Source organism: Elgaria multicarinata, chromosome 4 (assembly GCF_023053635.1).
Source record: "Elgaria multicarinata webbii isolate HBS135686 ecotype San Diego chromosome 4, rElgMul1.1.pri, whole genome shotgun sequence".
In the NCBI taxonomy this organism is placed as follows: Eukaryota; Metazoa; Chordata; class Lepidosauria; order Squamata; family Anguidae; genus Elgaria; species Elgaria multicarinata.
In genome coordinates, this window is record NC_086174.1 from 82,602,261 (window position 1) to 82,623,748 (window position 21,488).

Sequence of the window (21,488 nt, forward strand, 5' to 3'; positions counted from 1 at the left end):
AGTCAGTACTGCTCACAGAAGCTACCTTGTAACAGTATGGTTGGTTCGTATGCCATTGAGTGGAAGGCCAGTAAAGCTTTTATAAGGGGGGCGAATTAAATTAAAAACTCAACAGATGTCCTTAGATAAGAAGTTGAAATCTCACTTTGCCATTTCTCCTACTGTACAACTTTGTCAAGAGTTGCAGAATGCTAAGCATGAGTTTAATAATAGTCTTTCACAACAGGAGGAATTTGCTCTGACTTGTTTATGACAGCTATATTGGGAAAATGGTGAACGTCGTAGTAAGATTCTTGCGTACTGTCTTAACACCGAAATGTTATCCCAGCTATTAAAGATGAGTGTGATAAAGCATATATTTCTCCTATAAATATAAACTCACATTCTGATCTTTAAAGCAATGGTAGTGAGATGTCAGAGCAAGATAATAGAAGCTTTTTTTCTTATATCAATCTTCCACGTTTAGATTCTTGACAATAGCAGCTTTTTTTGTTTTTCCTTTGCATTTGAAGGAATTTATGAGTGCAATCACAAATATCAGTACTGGGAAATCACCCAGTATTGATGGATTCCCAATTGAGTGGTATACAATTCTTCAGCCTTTTAGCTCAAAATCTGTACTGTCTCTTTAATATTTCTAAATTGAGCTCCCTTTCATCATTATTAAATGACGCTTATATAACTCTGAATCTTAAGCCTGCTAGGATTATACCTACTGTGCTAAGTTATATCTTTTCCAGCAAAAGCCTTTTTGGGGGGTTTATTGGATGCCACAGCATCTCTTTAATAAAGCTTTATCTAACTTGGCTAATTGTTAGAGGTGTCATACAATTAAGAGTTCTTTTATTCATATGCTTTGAAATGCCCAGTAGTTGCCTCCTTTTAGGAGGAAGTTATTATACGGATAAACTTTGTATTGGAAAGCTTGTTAATATTTAGTAATGTACATGTTCTCTTAAATTATTTAACTGCTTCTTGGAATGTAACACATGGTCAACAAAAATGGATATTCCCGCCCTCTTGTCCGCTAAAAGACTGATACTACAATACTGGAAAGATAAAAGCTTACCGTCTATAATGCAATGGATTCAAGACTTAACAATTCTAGCAACATTTGTAAGAGTGACATATAGGTGCCGTTTGCAAATGCACTTATATTTGGATATTTGGTCTGCCTTTACTGAAGTTTATGTGTAACTTACTTCTTTTCCCCTCCCCCCCTTAGATTGTGGTAGTATTTAAAACTGAAGCCTTTATAGTATATTACACTTGTGATTTTTGTTTGTTTTGTTTTGTTGAAACTTATAATTCAAAACATATTTTAAAAGACAGAACCAGGTTCTTCTATGTTTAAACCCAAACTCAGCCTATGGAATCCACAACTGAAAGCAATTATGTTGATGAAGTGTCTGCCTGTGTTCAAGTAGTCCTGTTAATGATCTTTTATTCTTAGGGCAATGCCTCGGAGGCAAAGTTCAGTTTTGTCCCTTACCTGTATAATAAATAAACATTAAATGTATATGTAGAAGGTTAATGAAGAAACCTATATTGCTCTGTTCTAATAATTAGGATTCCTTCAGGTCACTCAGTGCTTGTAGAATAAGTACCATACAACCTGGCCCACAGAAATGAAATAGGGCAACGAATGTTAACCAAAGTCCAACAGGAATAAGTTAGGTACTTAAGTTAGTGCTGTGAACTCCATCTCTTGGTAGTTCCAGGTCATGGGATACACTTCTCTTTTTTTGCATTAGAAGACAATCTTTTGTCTTTATGCTCAGAAACAAGATTATCAAACCCTTTTGGTTCTTGTCTCGGAGTGTCACATGAGTGGTTTCCAACTCATCCAAAACTGGAAGGACATTTAGGTCATAGGACAGTGGGAGAAGAATAGATAAGAATAAAATGCAAATCCTCACAGTAATGTTCAAGATTAAAAACAAGGTGAAAAACCTTAAATTAGAGATGGCAGTTGGGGGCCAAGTCTCATGGTCCTGAAGTTGCCTCACAAAATGTAGCCTTTTGTATTAGTACTTATAGGAGCTTAGATCGAAGTTAATGCTGTGTTTATGTATACTTCTAATTCATTGTATTCAAGCTTCTAACTTGAGAGGACAGTGTCAGCGATGAATGAGAGCTGGAGATAAGTGCTGTCCCTGTAGCAGTTCAACTGTGTGTATTACTGAGATTGATGAATCTTGTGGCTACCCTAAATGCAACACTTTGAACTGGAGTAATTTGTCAATTAGATAAGAGACTTCAAAATCTAAGATAGAAGTATTATTTTCTAGAAATTTTGTATGACTTGAGAATAATAGCCACTAGAGCCAGTTCAGATTTCCTCCTCTTACCTTCAAAGGCCTCCTGTCTGCAATCCAGTTGGTGTGCTTGTTTCTCCTTATTGTATTCCTCACTCTGGGAGATGTCTGTTTCAATGCCTCTATTCATCACTTCTCATTCTTTTATTTGTGCCTTTTTACGCTTACTATTTCTGTACAAGAATTGTTTCTTACACAAGCCAGTGCCATCTCCCTGTTTGAATCTTTCCACAGTGGTATAGAATAAAGGAATTTAAAATAAATCACAATATGTGAAAAATACACTTCTATGCAGATTTGGTTTCCCACTCCATCAGGTTCTTCTATTTTATTTTATTTATTTCAAAGATAAATATTGAATTGTTTGGTCAGTATGCCTTCATTTAATGTTCAGTTGAGTAAAATGTGCAAAGATCTCTAAGAGCAGACAGGTGCACGGGGGACATTTGGGGGTGGGAAGACTTGTGTTAGTCCATTACTGGTTTTGCAAGAAAGCACCTGCATTAGGTTTTTGTGTTTGGAAACAAGATGATCATAAATATCATGGTTCTTCACTTGGGGTGGTGGCTCAGTGCTGTAATTAGAGGCCCTTAGGTTTGGCCACAATCTTAAAATTAACTAATTTTTTAAAGCATCAATGTTGAGCATTTGGAGTACATATAGACCTGGTTCATGCATCATGCTAAGCCATGGTTTGGTGTAACTTGCATGAGATGGAATACGTCCAAGTGAGCCTCGTACTCACATGATATCCTTCTTGCTTCCTAAAAGGCCAAGAGGAGGATTTTGGTAGCATTTACTTTTAAATAGGCCAACTTCAAAGGTTGGTTTACAAAGCTGGTTCGCTCAACTATCTAGTGGTTGTTGTTTTTTTGTAAACCATGATAATGTATTCACATGGTATCTTTTTCACAGATTAAGTGAAAACAAATGTGTATGCTGCCAAAATCCTCCTGGCTACACAGTAGGAAGTGAGTGTGCAAGCTTGAGACCCGCTTGTGCTTATTTCACCTTCTACATGTCACACTTAAGTAGAGGCAGACAACATCGTGTCCTCCAGATGTTTTACTGTTGTGTGTAAGTGCTAATTGGTGTTCATGACTTGAGCTAAAAACATATACCACTTTAAAATTATGTTTTGTGGAAAGGTTGTCAAAAAGTGCTTTTAATTTAATAAACAGTATTCTTAAATTACAAGCTGAAGAACATTTGGATCTGTAGTGTTCACTTTGTATTTGAAGGAAGTGTTATGAGTTGCCGAGATTCATATTTTTAAGCTATGAAACGTAAAAGTCAGCAACATATCTAATACAATACAGCTTTTTCATGGATATCTCATATAGTCTTAAATATTTTGCACAATTTTTAAATTTAGTTTTGTACATAGGACTGGCTTAACAAGTACACATCTCCTTGAGCCCGACAACCCATCGATTTTTAAATCAATGGGTTATCATTAAATACAAACAGCCCCGTTATATCTTTTATTGTTTTATTGTAGTGTTTTTAATTGTACTTTTAATATATTTGTTTTTATTATAACTAGATTTATTTTAATTTTTGTTTCTTATTATAGTTAGCACCATTTTTGGTGGGGAGGTGGAAATGTGGGATAGAAATCAAATAAATTATGCTTAATTACTTATTGCCAAGATGAGTGTAACAGTTTTTCTACTTTTGTTTTGAAGGGTTCATTATGGCATAGAATACTGCTCAAAAGACAGTATTCTATGCCATAAATGTAGCTGTTTATCAAATAAATATCAATTATATGGTCTGACAGTTGCCAAGTAGTCTTTCTTTTACTTTTCTTCCCATTCATAAAATAATACACTGGTGCTTCAGCCAGACCACGGTATTGGATTGCATTATATTAGATCACATTGCTTCCTAAAGTTGTAATATTCACCAGTTCTTAATCTTATCCAAATAACAAACTATCTGTGAAGCAAATACTAAATATACAACACTACTGCACATTTGAAGGAATTGTCTCTAGTTTTTCATTTATCCTGTTTAGGAGCACATTTGTATTATCTGAAAACATCAAAACAAAACAAAATCACAATTCCTTATCAGTGCTTTCCTATGTCCTAGTTTTACATTTTGAGGCATCCAGATGACAAAGTGGTAGCAAATGGAAAATAAGAAACATTTAGCAAATTTTCTTTGTATTGTCATGTTTAATTCACAGAACTTTCTAAAAATATTTTATCATATTTCTTGAAATAAGTTTTTTTTAGTAATCTATCTGGTTTTGTTTTTTAAATATTCTAGAAAAAGGCTAAAGGCCAGGTGCTATTTGACAAGGTGTGTGGACATCTTAATTTACTGGAAAAGGACTATTTTGGTTTGCTGTTTCAAGACCACTCAGACCAGAAGGTAAATCTACTTTTTGTGTTGATATCTTTAAAAGAATGGTTGGTAACCTTTGTAATCAAATGGAATTGCGCTTGTTTCTTGTATTAAATCTTATATTCATTTTCTGTTTGACTTCAGAGCCCCAAACTCCTGTACAAAAAAAGAAGTTTTGTGACTATAAAGATTGACTATGCTAGTTAGTAATGCAGTTTTAATCGGTGTCATATTTTGAACAGAGCAAGGGCCAGTGACATTGGCTTCACTATCTAGCAACATAAAGCTGATCCAGTGGTGAGCCTTAGGATTGTGTGGTTCTTCCTACTCTTTTGCCTTTATCTCCACAAGTGTAGGGAGAAGATTAGAAGCTTCTAGTTTGCAACAAACCATAACCCTTCCAGCTTGCATTTAAAGGAAGGGAGAAGAGGATGGGAGAGCATTTGCACCTGTGGGTTGCTGCTGCTCTTTGCTGTTCTGCCAAACCATGGCTTGGATGATTGACCTGGTTTCCATGTGACAAGAAGCCACGTGGCTGAATTTCCCTGCAGGGCTTGTTGTTGTGGCAGCTGCCATCTTGAATATTCAAACTGTGGTGGGGGTGTGCTGTAGTTTGTCTTTGAATAAGAACCTGGCAAGGGTAGGTTGTTGGGGTGGTTAACAAGCCGTTCAGAACCCATGGCCTGATTTACGGTTGTGGATGGCTTGTTAACTACCCCTGCACCCTGCCCTCTCAGAATTGGCATATAATTTCAAGCTATGGTGTGACCCTGCTGCACCTCAAATTCTCAAAATGGACCAAGAAGCTCCACGGAGACCTTCATCCATGGTGACGTCTTATTCAGTGCGGCTGTTGCACCCTGTTTGCCAAAATTCAGGCAAAGTACTCTTTAACCTTCTGTTACAGAAAGGAACAGAAACTTTGGTAAAGCCTCCCTGTATGCATCTCAGCTGCTTCTTTCCATTTGCCTGTGTCTTGGCTCATGCACAGGAGTGAACAGCTGAAGGGGAAAATGCTGACTGAAAAGCAGTTTGCACTCTAGTTTTCATTGGCCTTTTTAATCACATTTTAATAGCAGCTGTTGAAATTACATCTTCACAGTTAGGAACAACTTAGCTAATTAGCATGTGTTGCTCATTCTTAGTCCTTAGTTTGCAGTGTGAGGTTGTCCTGTGCAGAGATTGGGTTCTAGGCTAGTCCCAAAACCTTGAATAGATGTGTAGAAGCAGGGCAAGAATTTTATTATTGGGGGCAGGTACTGTAACGACCAAATGTTAAGGCTGTGTGTGTGTGTGTAAACACATGTGCATATATGCATACTCTATGCAGTAGTTTGACAGCAGTTAGGTTTTAAGGTAAGAGCTTCAATTAAAAATGAATTCAGACGTCACACTAAACCATTGCTGAGCTTTCTTAACCAAGTTTTGTCATTATGTCTCAGTTGAGTCAATATAGCTGTTAAGAGTACCACAAAGCTAACTTTGAAGTTTTGGGAAAGGAGTTTGCTGAAATAGATGCAATAAGCCTATCTGTGTGCATATAGCCAATGCCTGCACATACATAGGAGACTGCGTCATGGCCAGTGTATTTAGGTGCCTCTCAGATCCAATTGTTCTTTGCAATTAAATTACAACTAAGAGACACCCACCCACCACTGCTTTAAACAGCTGTTATTTTCTTAACTTTTTTTTTTAAATGACATCTGTCAACATTGAAAACTTAGTGATTTGCATCAGTGGCAGTGATTCTTATATCAAATGGCACCGTTCTGTAGTGACACCTGTGGATACATACATTCTATAGCAAGCTACCTTTTACCATAGGTTTCAAAAAGTATCAACTTTAAAGTTTATGTGGCTCACTAAATGTGTATTGTGTGTCAATTTCAGATCTTCTGAATACACTTGGGTTTTAGGAAACAAACCCTTGAATCTTGTCACATTTCTTCTTCCTGATGCCAATGTTTGTCTTGCTTTTTGAGCCTTATGCTGAAGAACATATCTTACTGCCTGTTAAAAAACAGTACCTTATAACTTCACAGATTTTATGGACTAAGTTTTGTTAGTATTACCTCCTTTATCCCCTCCCATTCTTTAAAAAGCTTAAGATGGAATTGTGTTTTCTCATCTTGGCACCCACACAGCCTGATTCATTTTTTCCTGCTGCGTCCATTGCCTCCTCAGATTAAAATGCCACAAAGCTCTGACCAAAGCCCAGTAAGTGCTAAATGCTGAATGATGTGTGTTTTCTCATTCTTGTACACTCATCACAGCCGCCCATTTATGAGCCAGCTGTTGTGCTAGACTGCAGCTGCAGGGCGTAGAAACTGAATGCCATGCTCTCTCTCTTCTCAGTGGAGAATTACAACTGCTCCCTAATGCAACACCAGGATGCTATGGGAAGGAGAGCTAATTGGCCTTTCCATGTAGAGAAGCTGGGTGGTAGATTGTAACTTAAACTCCCTTCTTATATTTTTAAACTCCCTTCTTATATTTGAGTAAAAACAAATATACTTTTGAATTAGTGTTTACAGACAGCACAAAGTTATTTGTTGAAAGTTTTGATGTTTAATGTGTCATGAATGTTCCACTAAAGCGTGTATCTATATTTATTTCATTCCAAATTATGGCAAGCAATTATTTTCTGGATTCCTATAGTATAACATCTAGATATTTGCGAGCAAAGCACCTAACATGTCCTGTGGACATGTGTATTATAACTTCGTTTTTTACTAATTTAATGGCAGCCTACTGAATAATGTCACTTATGACTGAAAACAAAATGGCCTGTTCATGTGCACTAAACTCCTTCTGAGATGAGAAAATCTTGGAAAGAGGTGTGTTCATATTATAATTTGAATTGCAGTGTTCAGTAAGACATCTGTTATCTACCAAACTTGTATAGTTTGCCTGTGATGGATTTAGAAATGGCATAATTATCTTTTTACGCACTCCCTCACAGCTAATTGATTTTAGTTAAATGTCTGTTAATCACTTCAATTTAGATGAAGAGTTGTTCCCTATTCATGAGCTGCCTAAAAAGCACTCATAATAAGTATTTATTTATTTATTTTATTTATTTTATTTATTTATTTATTACATTTCTATACTGCCCAATAGCTGATGCTCTCTGGGCGGTTCACAAAAATTAAAAACATCCAAAGTATAAAACAACAGTATAAAACCATAATATAAAATACAATATAAAAGCTCAGTATTTCTTCCTTGTAATTGGCTTTGCCTGTCCCAGTGCAAGATATATTTTGCGGTTGGGCCTTCTTAGGGGAAAAGGCTTCTGCTAGGTTTTCCACACCTTGATTTTCATGCTACCTTTGATAAAGATCAAGTGAATAGTGTTGCTTTACTATCTTGTAATGGTGCAAATGCATAAGCATTCTAAACATAAAACTATCATCTGGAGATACTGGCAAGTATGACTTGTTGTATACTTTTGACAATTTGTCTCTAAGAGAACATCCCCAGCTGTATCGATTGTGTTCCACACAATTGTTTCAGAAAAAAATGCAGCACTGTGTAGTATGAAAATTGAGATATACTTACAGAATGTAATCAAGTAAGGTGAATAGATTGTAATTATGTACGATGCATAGGAAAGATGATATTTTGAAGTTTCCTCTTATTCAGAATAAATAATACCTTAAACATGAACATCTAGGTTTCCTAAAATAGCTTAGAAATAGATTGTGTTAAAAGCACAAATTGTCCTTTTTTATCCTACTCATTTTAATTGGAGCCACAAGTGTTCAGAACAGCAAAACACAACGTATTTACTGCTAAGGCTAAAACTGCCCTTTCCATTGGTTCTTTGCATGCACAGAGCAATATTTCTAGAAAAAAACTTTTAGAGTTTATAAAAATCGGGGAAGTCCTGACGTTATACACATGAAGGATGAGAGAATGTGTTCTCTATGATGGCCACCAGAACTGCATGTTAGAAAATATTTTCTAGAGTTTTACAATTTTCCTTTCTTATACCTTTCTTGTGCCCCTTCTCTGCTTCATGAGGGGAAATTTACAGGGGAAAGAAATGTTTAAATGTTCCTTGCCTGTATTTGCTTGATGAAAAAATCCCAACTTTAAGTATTACCTGATAGTATCTGAGCTACTGGTGACCAACTAAGAAAGAGATCTTTGAGTTGTGGTGGACAGCTCGATGAAAATCTCATTCCGGTATGTGGCTGCTGTAAAAAAGCAAAGTCCATGTTAGGGATAATTAAAAGGAATTGAGAATAAAATTGCAAATATCATACTGTCTTTATACAAATCTATGGTGTGACCACACTTGGAATACTATTAGTTGTGGTCACCATACTTAAAAAAAGATATTGTAGAGTTGGAAAAGTGCAACTAAAATGATCAGGGGGCTGGAGCATATACTCTATGAGGGAATGTTACAACAGCTGAGATAAGGACAGATAAAAGGAAGTACTTCTTCACACAGTACATAGTTAAACTATGGAATTCACTACCACAAGATGTAGTGATGGCCACCAATTTGTATGGCTTTAAAAGGGGGTTCGATAAATTCCTGGAGGAGAAGACTATCAGTGGCTACTAGTCCTGAAAGCTATGCTACCTCCAGTATCAGAGGCAGTAATCCTATGTACACCAGTTGCTGGGGAACATGGATAGGAAGATGCTGTTACACTCTTGTCCTGCTTGTGGGCTCCTTGTCAACAGCTGGTTGGCCACTGTGTACACAGACTGCTGGTCTAAATGGGCCCTTTGTCTGATCCAGCATGGCTCTTCATATGTTCTTAAAATGGGCTGTGTGGCTGCTTGGAAAATAAGTGAATTCCATGTTGTGCAGAATTAGAAGAGGAACTGAAAATAAAACTGCCAATAACATGCTACATGTAAAGAAATTGATAGTGTAAGCACCCTTCAAATACTGTTTACCGTTCTGGTCACAGCACCTCAATAATAATACTTTAGAATAGCAAAAGATACAGAAAAGAGCAATGGAAATAATAAAGGGGCTGGAGCCGCTTCCTTATGAGGAAAGGTTATAATGACTTGAGTGTATAAAATTATGCACAGTGTGGAGAAATTGTACAGGGAGTTTTTTCTTCCTCGTAATACTAGGCATTATCCCATGGAGCTGAATGAGGGAGATTCACAATGTAGGGATAGTCACCAACTTGTACAGCTTTAAAGGGGGATTTTACCAAATTGTTGGAGGGTAAGTTATTAAAGTCTACTGGTCGTGATAGCTATGTATTACCTCCTGTATCAAGAGGCAGTATGCTTATGTATACCAATTGCTGGGGAGCATGAGCAGGAGGGTGCTGTTGCATTTTTGTCCTACTTCTGGGCTTCCTACAGGTACGGTATTGGTCACTGCATGAACAAGTAGATAGGCCTTTGGTCTGATTCAACATGCCTCTTAGGTTCTTATGTTCCCCTGCAGCTACCTTGGACTTGGGAGGCCATCATGAGCCTTGTTCCCCGCCCCCCAGCCAATATTCCCAGCCATTGTTTTGGTCACAAATATGGGTCTAGATCCTCAGCTTTGGGGAAGGCTGCAGACCAAGAAAGGATAAAGCCGATGATACACAATTATATCTTTCATCTCCGGAACTTTCTCCTGATGTTCACGATCGTATCTCGGCATGTCTCTCAGATATCTCAGCCTGGCTGCTTCATCGTCGTCTGAAACTAAATATGGCAAAGACTGAATTGCTTGTTTTTCCGCCTAAACCTTCTCCTCATCTTTCATTCTCTCTCACTGTCAATGATGTTATGCTTACTCCAGTCAAGGAAGCTCGTAGTCTTGGCTTCATATTTGACTCATCGCTCTCCTTTATTCCTCATATTGAGGCAGTAGCTAAATCCTGTCGTTTCTTCCTGTATAATATTGCCAGGATTCGACCATCTCTGTCTCTTCTGCCAAGACGCTTGTTCATGCACTGGTTATTTCTCGGTTGGACTACTGCAACCTTCTTCTCTCTGGCCTTCCTTCTTCTCACATCAGTCCATTGGTTTCTGTCCACCACTCTGCCGCTAAGATCATCTTCCTGGCTCGCCGCTCTGACCATGTTACTCCACTTCTGAAATCTCTTCATTGGCTTCCAATTCACTTCAGAATCCAATATAAACTTCTCCTGTCGACCTTCAAAGCTTTTCACGGTCTAGCTCCTTCCTATCTCTCCTCTCTCATCTCACACTATTGCCCCGCTCGTGCTCTTTGCTCCTCTGATGCCATGTTTCTCGCCTGCCCAAGGGTCTCTACTTCCCTTGCTCGGCTTCGTCCATTTTCCTCTGCTGCCCCTTACGCCTGGAACGCTCTTCCAGAACATCTGAGATCCACAAGTTCAATCGCAGCTTTTAAAGCTCAGCTAAAAACTTTGCTTTTTCCTAAAGCCTTTAAAACTTGATGTTGCTTGGACTTTATGCTGTTAGTTCTACCCTACCCTGTGCCTGTGTACCCTACCCAGTGCTTGTTTGCCTTCTCTTCCCCTCCTCATTGCTTTACTATGATTTTATTAGATTGTAAGCCTATGCGGCAGGGTCTTGCGATTTACTGTTTTACTCTGTACAGCACCATGTACATTGATGGTGCTATATAAATAAATAAATAAATAATAATAATAATTAATAATAATAATAATAATAATAATAATAATAATTAAAAAAGCAGCCTGCATGCATACATTCTGCTTCTTCCCTGCAAATCCCCCACTCCCAATTTCAGTTTGTAGTGAATAAGCAGCACCCAGCATTTGAACCTTGACTTAGCAGGACAATGTGAAGTTATTGCCTATAACTATACTTCTAACATGGCATTTTATAAACAAATTAACAGTGAGGGGAAAGTCCACAATAAGCTTTCTGATTAGATTCTATTTTATTGGCTTTGGTAACACTTTACTTTTGTTGTACAACAAAGAGGCATCAGGATCAGGCCTGTTCTCCCTAATGTGGTGGACTGGGTTTCCAAGCCTGGATTGGACTTGGAGACTGAAGTGGGGGAGGAAATTCTCCAAGACTCCCCAGGAATCAAGGAAGAATCTTCTCAGAAGCTTATTGGACAGGACACTGAGGCTCAGAGATCATCCTCTCCGCCCCTTGGAACTCAGTTTTTGTTGGATGGGGATAAAACATAGGAGTTGACAGATCCCAGAGTCTGCTGCCGCTAAGATCATCTTCTTGGCTCGCCGCTCTGACCATGTTACTCCACTTCTGAAATCTCTTCATTGGCTTCCAATTCACTTCAGAATCCAATATAAACTTCTCCTGTTGACCTTCAAGGCTTTTCACGGTCTAGCTCCTTCCTATCTCTCCTCTCTCACCTCACACTATTGCCCCGCTCGTGCTCTTCGCTCCTCTGATGCCATGCTTCTCGCCTGCCCAAGGGTCTCTACTTCCCTTGCTCGGCTTCGCCCATTTTCTTCTGCTGCCCCTTACGCCTGGAACGCTCTTCCAGAACATCTGAGATCCACAAGTTCAATCGCAGCTTTTAAAGCTCAGCTAAAAACTTTTCTTTTTCCTAAAGCTTTTATAACTTGATGCTGTTTGGACTTTATACTGTTATACTGTTAGTTTTACCCTACCCTGTGCCTGTTTGCATTCTCTTCCCCTCCTTATCACTCTACTATGATTTTAATAGAATGTAAGCCTATGCGGCAGGGTCTTGCTATTTACTGTTTTACGCTGTACAGCACCATGTACATAGATGGTGCTATATAAATAAATAAATAAATAAATAAATAAATAATAATAATAAGCGGGTGGAGTTGAGAGGAGGTGAGAGGCAGTCCCCATCACTTGAAGATTCTCCCTGAAGAAGGAATTCAGTAAAAGCCTGTTGGGCACCGCAGGAAACTGTCCATTTAGTTGATAGGCAACTGCCTTGCTTTGTTAGGCTAATTAAGCTTAGAGGATAGCTGCTAGGTTTCACACTCCCTTCAGGTGTGAAGTGATGTGTATTTACTGAATAAGGCTTTGTGAATTGCAGGGCAGACCTCTTTATTGTCTCCCATCTTGGTGGGAAGGCTTGGAATCACAACAAAAGGTAATCTTTCATTTGTATGAAATGAAAGAAAAGTATCTTGTGGATCTTGTAGGAAAATATGTAGAGCAGCCATGGTGATCTGTGCCTTATTTTAATTGAGCCGACTGAGTGGAAATTATATGCTGGTTTGCCAGGGATAATTTCTTTGAAAGCATTGATTAAACGCCTTACCTGTTTTTACAAAGACTATTTTAAGAAAATAGGGCATCTTTCCAGTGAATGAAAAAATGTATGCAAAGCAAAGGGAGGAAATTTATAGTTTGATGCAGCCTGATTTATATCATGATCTCAAAAACTTCACAGGTTGACCTTGAAAAAAGAGCAAATAACTATAGTTGCACTGTAAAATGCATGTTCACTCTTCTCCCACCCTCTCCCACTTCATGTAATTTCTTTTTCTTTTTCTAGAATTGGCTTGATCCTTCAAAGGAAATCAAGAGGCAAATTCGCAGTAAGTACTTCTGTCGCTGGATATGCCTTTCAATTAATCCTCAAGTGGACAATTGACTATGGAAGAAAACTGGTCGTACTAACTTCTGAGTAGTACATTTCTGTTGACTCATAAAGCTAGTTGTCTGTTCAGAAACTTAGTTCAGTGTGTTTATCTGCAGTGGATTAAACCTCTGGCATAAGCCACTTACTGTCAATACATGAAAGGTGTCAAATTTTTAAACAACGTTAGTCAAGAGGTGCAACTTGCAATATCACACCACATCAGAAGTGTATGATGAGCTGAAGAAAATGTTTTGGAACCATATGATCAATATGATTTGCATATCATATCTGTACGCACAGTTACATGTTTAATGCATTACAGCAGAGGTGGCTGATGAAGAAGGTTGCTAGGTGAAGCCAGTGGCCACTTCATAGCAGTAGAGGACTGGAATTACCAGCAGGATATGGAATAATGGGCTCAAGTTACAGGAAGCCAGATTCCGGCTGGACATCAGGAAAAACTTCCTGACTGTTAGAACAGTACGACAATGGAACCAATGACATAGGGAGTTCGTGGGCTTTCCCACACTAGAGGCATTCAAGAGGCAGCTGGACAACCATCTGGATTCCTGCAAGCGGGTTGGACTCGATGGCCTTATAGGCCCCTTCCAACTCTACTATTCTATGATTCTATGATCCTTTGTCCTGATGTGGCATCTTTACCAAAGGTGATGTCTGATTTCCATCTTAATCAAGAAATTTTGCCAACAATTTTTCTAGCCCCATCGTTGGCACTAGAAATTGCCATTGGAAAATTAGTCTTCCTTAATGTGTTGGTGGTTCATGTATCATGATAGCTGAATAATTCCTTTGAAGTGTTGGCTAAAAGAAGTGCAGCATTGCAGAGTTTGGCACTTACCACTAAACAATGGTTCATTTGGCATAGAATCAACAATTTTAAAAGGTCAGACTGGCAGCCTATACATACACATATTCATGAAATGAATGAAGAATACATGTAAAGATTGCTACACAGCCCACAATGTCAGATTCCAGATCACAGCCTAATCTAAAATTATTTTTGCAGTCCTGCAAGAATCTCACTGGTTCTTCTTCGTGGTCTCTATGCATCACACATATGGGCTCTGCGCCTGCGCAGAGACCAGACCGGAACCTACTATAGCTGAGTGGAACGTTTTTGGCGGGAACCCCTCCCCCCACGCTACCGCGCATGTCCATGGGGTTCCCGCCCTTACCTCAGTTCTTCGTCGTCCGCCATCGTGCATAGACCAGCTTAACCGAACCTCTAGCGTTTTTCTTGTTAACTCACTTAGTCTTCTCTTTAAAATCTTTTCAATCTTTTCCTAAGACTCTTCTTACTTCTTTCTTTATCTATATATATATATATATATAAAAAAAGTTTTATTGTAGATAGTTTTCCCTCAGCGACTTCGGTCGCTTGAGGCCTGTATGGCAGCAAAAGCCCCGTTTAGGAAGTGTGTCAGGTGCGGGGCGAAACTTCCACCGACGGACGGGCACTCCCTTTGTCTCGTTTGCTTGGGAGAAGGACACGTTGTGGAGGCCTGCCACCACTGTATGTCGTTCACAAAACAGACTAGAAAGCACAGAGCCGACAGACTTCGTTCTATATTGTGGGAAAAAGCTCTCAAGGCCACGGAGGCTCCCACTATGGAAAAAACGGCAGTTGGTAAGCCCGTTACTGAAAAAACGGCAATCCGTAAGCCCGTTACCGACAAATCAGCAGACCGCAGCACTGAAGTGCAAGCCAGAGCTCATAGGGCACAGATACCCCTCACGCCTGGCCGGTCTTTGACGAGTTCTATGGCTAAGAAGATTTCAAAGAAAGCCAGAACTCCTAAACCTTCTTCGGAGCTGGAGAAGAAGAAGAAGAAGAAGAAAAAGAGGGACGCTGAGAAATCCACCCTAGCGTCGCCTCGAGCGGCGGAGTCAGTTAGGAGTCATTCCACGCCTCCCATTGCTCCGACCGCGTCGATGTCGAGGCCTCCCTCGGCATCGAGATCTCAGTCGGTGCCGATGGCCACGGTACCGACGCGCCCGCTCAGCCTTTCGGAGGGCGAACTAAGAGATTCCGCGTCAGCGGCTTCTTTCCAACAGCCTACAAGGCCTCAAACATTGCAGGGATTGGTCCCACTACAACCATCTCCAAGACTGACACCTCGCCGTGAATGGGACGGAGCTTCTAGATACTCCGATCCTCACCCAAGATTTGAAGACTATGAATGGGACCGATATCGTCCTCAGCGCTACTTCCCGGATCGACAGTGTCCCCAGGAAGAGTATTATGCGCACCCGCCACCTATGACAAGAGTGTGCCGGTTACCTTCACCACCTGACCATCAAGCTTCGAGGGTGTCTACCCCTCGGCAACGTATGCAGCCATCGGCGTCGACCGGGGCAGCTCCCACGGTACCGACGGAGCAACTTCAACTGCAAGTGGTTACATTGTCTTCTCCTGAGCAAGACTACCCTTCAGATTCGGAGTCGAGGGTGTCTGCAACTCCAACAATGCCTTCGCCGGAGGATGAGGTCCACGATGACGACCCTTCCTCTCCTTCGGACGATATGGTCAGATTTTCTGACCATATGCTTAGAATGACACAGGCTCTAGGATTAGATATCCAGCAAACAGACGAATCAGTTGTGGATCCCATTTATGATGTATTCCAATCTACCACTAACCAGAGACTGGCTATTCCCATCCCGCATGCGTTGAAGCAAACAGCCCAACTATCCTGGAAGACACCTGCTGTAACTCAGGCTACGTCTAAAAGATTAGAGACCCTTTACCGAATTCAAGAGGAAGGCGTCATGTTTTTGGTGCAACATCCAAAGCCTAACTCCATTGTGGTTGAGTCAGCCCAAGGCCAATCACAAAAGGCACATTCGGCTCCAGTAGATAGGGAAGGCAGAAAATTAGGCCAGACTGGTAGAAGGATTTACTCTTCTTCTTCTTTAGGCATTAGGGCGTCAGCATACGAAGCGACGATGGCGAGGTACCAACTTTTCCTGTGGGAAAAGATGGGTTCCTTATGTGAACACCTACCGGAGGACAAGAAGGAGCTGGCGAGGGTATTTCAAAATGAGGCCTCAGCCATCGCCAGGCAGCAGTTATCCACGGCTCGACACCAAGTGGACTGCCATTCAAAGTCGATGATGGGCGCAATATCTCTGAGGAGACATGCGTGGCTCAGATCGGCTAATTTAAGCCATGAAACCAAGTGGAGGATAGAAAGTATGCCATTCGATGGCGAAGGACTTTTTAACACTAACACCGATGAAACACTGGATTCCATCTACAAAGCCAGAACAACGGCTAAAAAGATGGGTTTCACTGCTCCTCCAGTGCAGTACAGGCCAAAGAGATGGGTGAGGCCGCCAATGCAACAACACCAGCAGTACCGGCCTCAGTACCAACATCAGCCTCGCCAGCAACAACAACAGTTGCAGAGGAAGAGGCCCTACCAGAGCAGATATCAGCAGGATAAGAGGCAGCCCGACTTCAGTAAGAAGCAGCGGGTTTGACTCTTCGGCCCCAGATCCACTCCCTTTTGCGAACCGCTTAGCACCCCAGTACCATCAATGGGAGTCAATTACAACAGACTCCTGGGTGCTCACTATCATCAAGTCGGGCTATGCCATCGAGCTCGATGCCCTTCCTCCTTTTTCCGGCGTGAAGGTAACGACTCCATCCCCTCCTCTGCTGCTCGAGGTACAGACCTTACTATCGAAGGGAGCCATCTCTTCCGTACCTGCAGAGGAACTCAATCAGGGATTTTTCTCTCGTTACTTCACGGTCCCGAAGAAAGATGGAGGTCTTCGACCGATCATGGACTTAAGACAACTGAACAAGTTCATCACCCCGAGGAAGTTCTGTATGACAACGGTTACTTCAATTCTGCAGCTTCTACAGAAAGGAGTTTGGTTCGCAGTGGTGGATCTGAAGGATGCGTACTTCCACATTTCCATCAGGAGGTCGCATCAAGCTTACCTTCGGTTTTCGATCGGTGCATCCCAGTACCAGTTCACCGTTCTTCCGTTTGGATTGGCGACGGCACCGAGGGTCTTCACGAAGGTCATGGCGGTGGTGTGCGCCCACCTAAGGCAGAAAGGCATTTACGTTTATCCATACCTGGACGATTGGCTCCTCGTAGCGGACAACAGCGAGGCGCTCCAGTTAGACATATTAACCACCCTCAACCTGTTGGACTCGTTGGGGCTGTGGGTCAACCACGAAAAGTCCATTTTGACTCCACAGCAGAGATTGGACTTCATAGGGGTAACCCTATCCTCTCGAGACGGGAGGGCATACTTACCGTCAACCAGGGCAAACACCTTACAGCAGTTAGCCATCGATACCGAGAGCCGCCGAAAGGTTTCGGCATGGACAATTCAGAGACTGTTAGGATTGATGGCAGCTACTACGGCAGTCATCAGATTTGCAAGACTCAGAATGAGGATCTTGCAGGCCTGGTTTTTGAGGACTTTCGACCTCAGACACAATGCTCGACGAACTTACCTTTCGATACCAAAGCAAGTGAGGGCATCCCTGAGATGGTGGTTCTCGATGTCGACTCTTCTCGAAGGCGTTCCATTCCAACAGGACGCGCCTTCGGTAACGATCACGACGGATGCATCTTTAGAAGGATGGGGAGCCCATTGCAGCTCTTTAACCTCTCAGGGTCGTTGGCCTCGATCACAGAGGGAGCATCACATCAACCATCTCGAACTCCTGGCAGTAGAAAATGCGGTAAAAGCATTTGCACAGATGATCGAAGGCAAGAATGTCTTGATCGCGACGGACAATACCACGGTGGTGGCGTACATCAACAGGCAGGGTGGAACAAGATCACACCCTCTGAACCGCTCTGCACTCAGAATATGGAACTGGTGCATAAAGAGAAGGACTTACCTGACTGTGGTCCATGTAGCCGGCAAGGAGAACGTCGTTGCGGACTCCCTCAGCAGGTCGTTCCGTGTCGACCACGAGTGGGAGCTCGACGTCGAAGTGCGAGAAAGCCTTTTTCAGTATTGGGGCCGCCCTGCTGTCGATGTCTTCGCTACCGAGGACAATACAATTTGCGTCAAGTATTGCAGCAGGGCAGGAAGAGGAAAGCGCTCTCTAGGAGACGCTTTCACCAGGACTTGGAGAGGAAATCTCCTGTACATGTTTCCTCCCTTCCCACTGTTGACAAGGGTGGTAGCCAAGATTCAGATAGACAACTCCAATTGCATCCTCATCACACCGTGGTGGCCTCGACAGACGTGGTTTCCTCACGCCCTTCGGTTATCGAGAGGGGATTACATCAGGCTCCCGTCGACACCGAAGCTACTGTCTCGACACCAGGGCAAGGTTCGACACGCAGATCTGTCGACCCTCAAGATGACTGCATGGAGGATAGCAACCACTCCTCCTCCGGTACCAGAACTTTGACTGTGGATCATATCATACTAGCAGCATTAAAGCTTTCCACAAGGAAGGCTTATACAGCAAAGTGGCAAAGATTTCGGAACTTTGCTTCAGAACAAGATCAAACACCAGAATCTTGCCACTTATCTTTCATCCTCAATTATTTATTGACACTTTTCCAGCAGGGACTTAAGCTCGCATCCATCAGGGTTCACCTTGCTGCGATTACATCTTTTCACCAAGGTATAGATGGGTTTACACCTTTTACCCATCCAACAACGAAGAAATTTCTAAAAGGTCTGAAGAACACGATACCGACTGTGAAGAGTATCGTGCCACCATGGAGCCTGTCAGTTGTGCTGCAAGCACTGACACGCAAACCCTTCGAGCCTATGGCTTCGACAGACCTTAGGCTACTTACTTTAAAGACTGTCTTTCTAGTAGCCATTACATCGGCAAGACGGGCAAGTGAGCTTAGAGCTCTTAGGATAGATGTCCCATACACTATCTTTCATAAGGATAAGGTTGTGCTACGCACAGATCCAGCCTTCCTACCTAAGGTAGTGTCTACTTTTCATCTGTCCCAACATATTACTTTACCTGCTTTCTTCCCTAATCCAACTACACCTCTTGAGTCTTCCTTGCACACTCTCGATGTAAGAAGGGCTCTTGCTTTTTACAAAGACAGAACAGAGACTTTAAGGAAAACAAAGCAATTGTTTATTTGTTATGGTGAGCCTTCTAAGGGACTCCCTGTTTCTTGCCAGCGGTTGTCACGCTGGATAGTGGAGACAATAGAATTGGCCTACTCTATTTCTAAATTAGAGTTAGTGAAACCTGTGACGGCTCATTCCACCAGAGCTGTTTCAACATCGGTGGCCTTCACCAGAGGTGTTCCCTTGGCAGAAGTCTGTAGAGCCGCAACGTGGTCCACTCCATCCACGTTTGTCAAGCACTACAGTTTGGACACCCGTGCGAGGCAGGACTGCTCATTTGGGAGGACAGTGCTTTCAGAGATCTTCAGATGATGCACCAACCCACCTCCAAAGGTATGTCAGCTTGCTACTCGCCCATATGTGTGATGCATAGAGACCACGAAGAAGAAATGCAGGTTGCTTACCTGTAACTGTAGTTCTTCGAGTGGTCATCTATGCATTCACACAACCCACCCACCATCCCCACTTGGTGGTGTGAGACTTATAAATGACACTGTTTTATTGTGGAATGTACTTTATTTTATTTACACTCATGTTTATGGGGGCACAATGTCGGACTCCTGTAAACTGAGGTAAGGGCGGGAACCCCATGGACATGCGCGGTAGCGTGGGGGGAAGGGTTCCCGCCAAAAACGTTCCACTCAGCTATAGTAGGTTCCGGTCTGGTCTCTGCGCAGGCGCAGAGCCCATATGTGTGAATGCATAGATGACCACTCGAAGAACTACAGTTACAGGTAAGCAACCTGCATTTTTCTCACTACAGTATGCATTGCCATAGGACAACAAATGTTTCAACAATTTAAATGTTTAAGGTTGAAATCCTAAATTCCTTACATGGTTTTAATTAAATAATGAAGGTAACCCCCCCCCCCAAAGTAGATATAAGTTTAACAATTTCATAGAATTGATTGTAATGGTAGATTTCGCTGTAGACCGAATCAATCGTGTTCCTGCTGTGGGGAATCCATGAATCCAGCCTGCTACACAGTTTTAACTGGCCTACAGCCAGATTTTTAAAAATAGTTATATATTTTCCATTGGAGGCATCATGAAACTTGGGGTGAGGCAGGTCTCCCTCTCACCTCCCTGATACTGTTAGTAGGCTCTGGCAGCTGCATTTGACACTAGCCACAATTCACCAGAAGCCAGCAAATTGTTCCAGGATATTGAGAGGAAAAGAAGATGGTCTGGCCAGCTCCAACTCTGTTTGAGTTGGATACTACGGTGGATGGAGATGGGAAAAGAAGGAAGAAAGGGAGTGCTAGTTAGAACTATTTTGTATCCCCCCATAGTATTCTTAGCTGAGTACAGACATGTTCAAAGGCTGCAATGCTACACACGCATTATTCATATTATGTTTGTTATTTTAAACCAGCTTGCAGAGCGATCTTATTCCCTGCCCTCCATACAGCATCTGGTAGACCATAGGATAGTTTGGTTTTCTGACTCCGAGATCAGAGACAGGGCTCCAACCTCGGAGGCAGGAAGCCATGCTACTTTACCTCGCCCCTTCTTAGCCAACACAGAGAGATCTGCGCCAGCTACCTCTTTGTCTCCCTAAAGTGGAATGTGGAGACAGGGACAAGGAAGCATTCCCAGGGGCAGGGAAGAGGGAGGAGACCGTGGCAGCGGGCATACAACATATGGTATGTTGTATGGCCTCCTTCTCTTTTCCCTCTGAGGTAACACTGCTAGATGGGCAAAATCTCCCGTCTAGCAGAAATGCAGGTTGGCTGGAGCAGAGGTGATTATTGCCTCTTGGCTAGTGTAGGATACTTCACAGTCTCGCAAGTTTAGAGGCTGCCGACTGTCTAGTGGGATTGCACCATTAATCTCAGTTACCATCCTACAAATGCGTTAATAGGCCAATTCTGAGATTTGTCACATCAGTGTAGATTGTACCAGTGCTTTGGTGGCATGCGCTAACTAGCTATCAGAAAGCCATAATATAAAACACATAATGAAGGTGTTGGACAGTGGGTTATTTGTGATATTAGTCATATTGGTACCTTTTCAGTATCTGCACCAGTTTTACTTGCCTCATCAGTAGATGTGGAGTGTCATCTTGTCATGTGGACTTGCCTCATGTCATATGCATTTTCTGTTCTTAAATCAGTATGGGCATAATGCCAAAATAGCCTGAAAAATATTTTTCATTAGCAAATCTGAGGTAGCATGAC

The 21,488-nt window shown here is 41.8% G+C and overlaps 1 protein-coding gene across 8 annotated transcripts in view; it reads left to right on the plus strand.

The window, feature by feature from the left end:
- The window catches only part of EPB41L2 (erythrocyte membrane protein band 4.1 like 2), a 114,024-nt gene that overhangs the window by 49,138 nt on the left and 43,398 nt on the right, over nucleotides 1-21,488 (plus strand). For all 8 annotated transcript variants that reach the window (XM_063124680.1, XM_063124687.1, XM_063124683.1 and 5 more), the window contains exons 4-5: nucleotides 4,596-4,700; nucleotides 13,117-13,159. In XM_063124680.1, coding sequence (XP_062980750.1) covers nucleotides 4,596-4,700; nucleotides 13,117-13,159 — 148 coding nt within the window. The remainder of the gene's footprint in view (nucleotides 1-4,595; nucleotides 4,701-13,116; nucleotides 13,160-21,488) is intronic.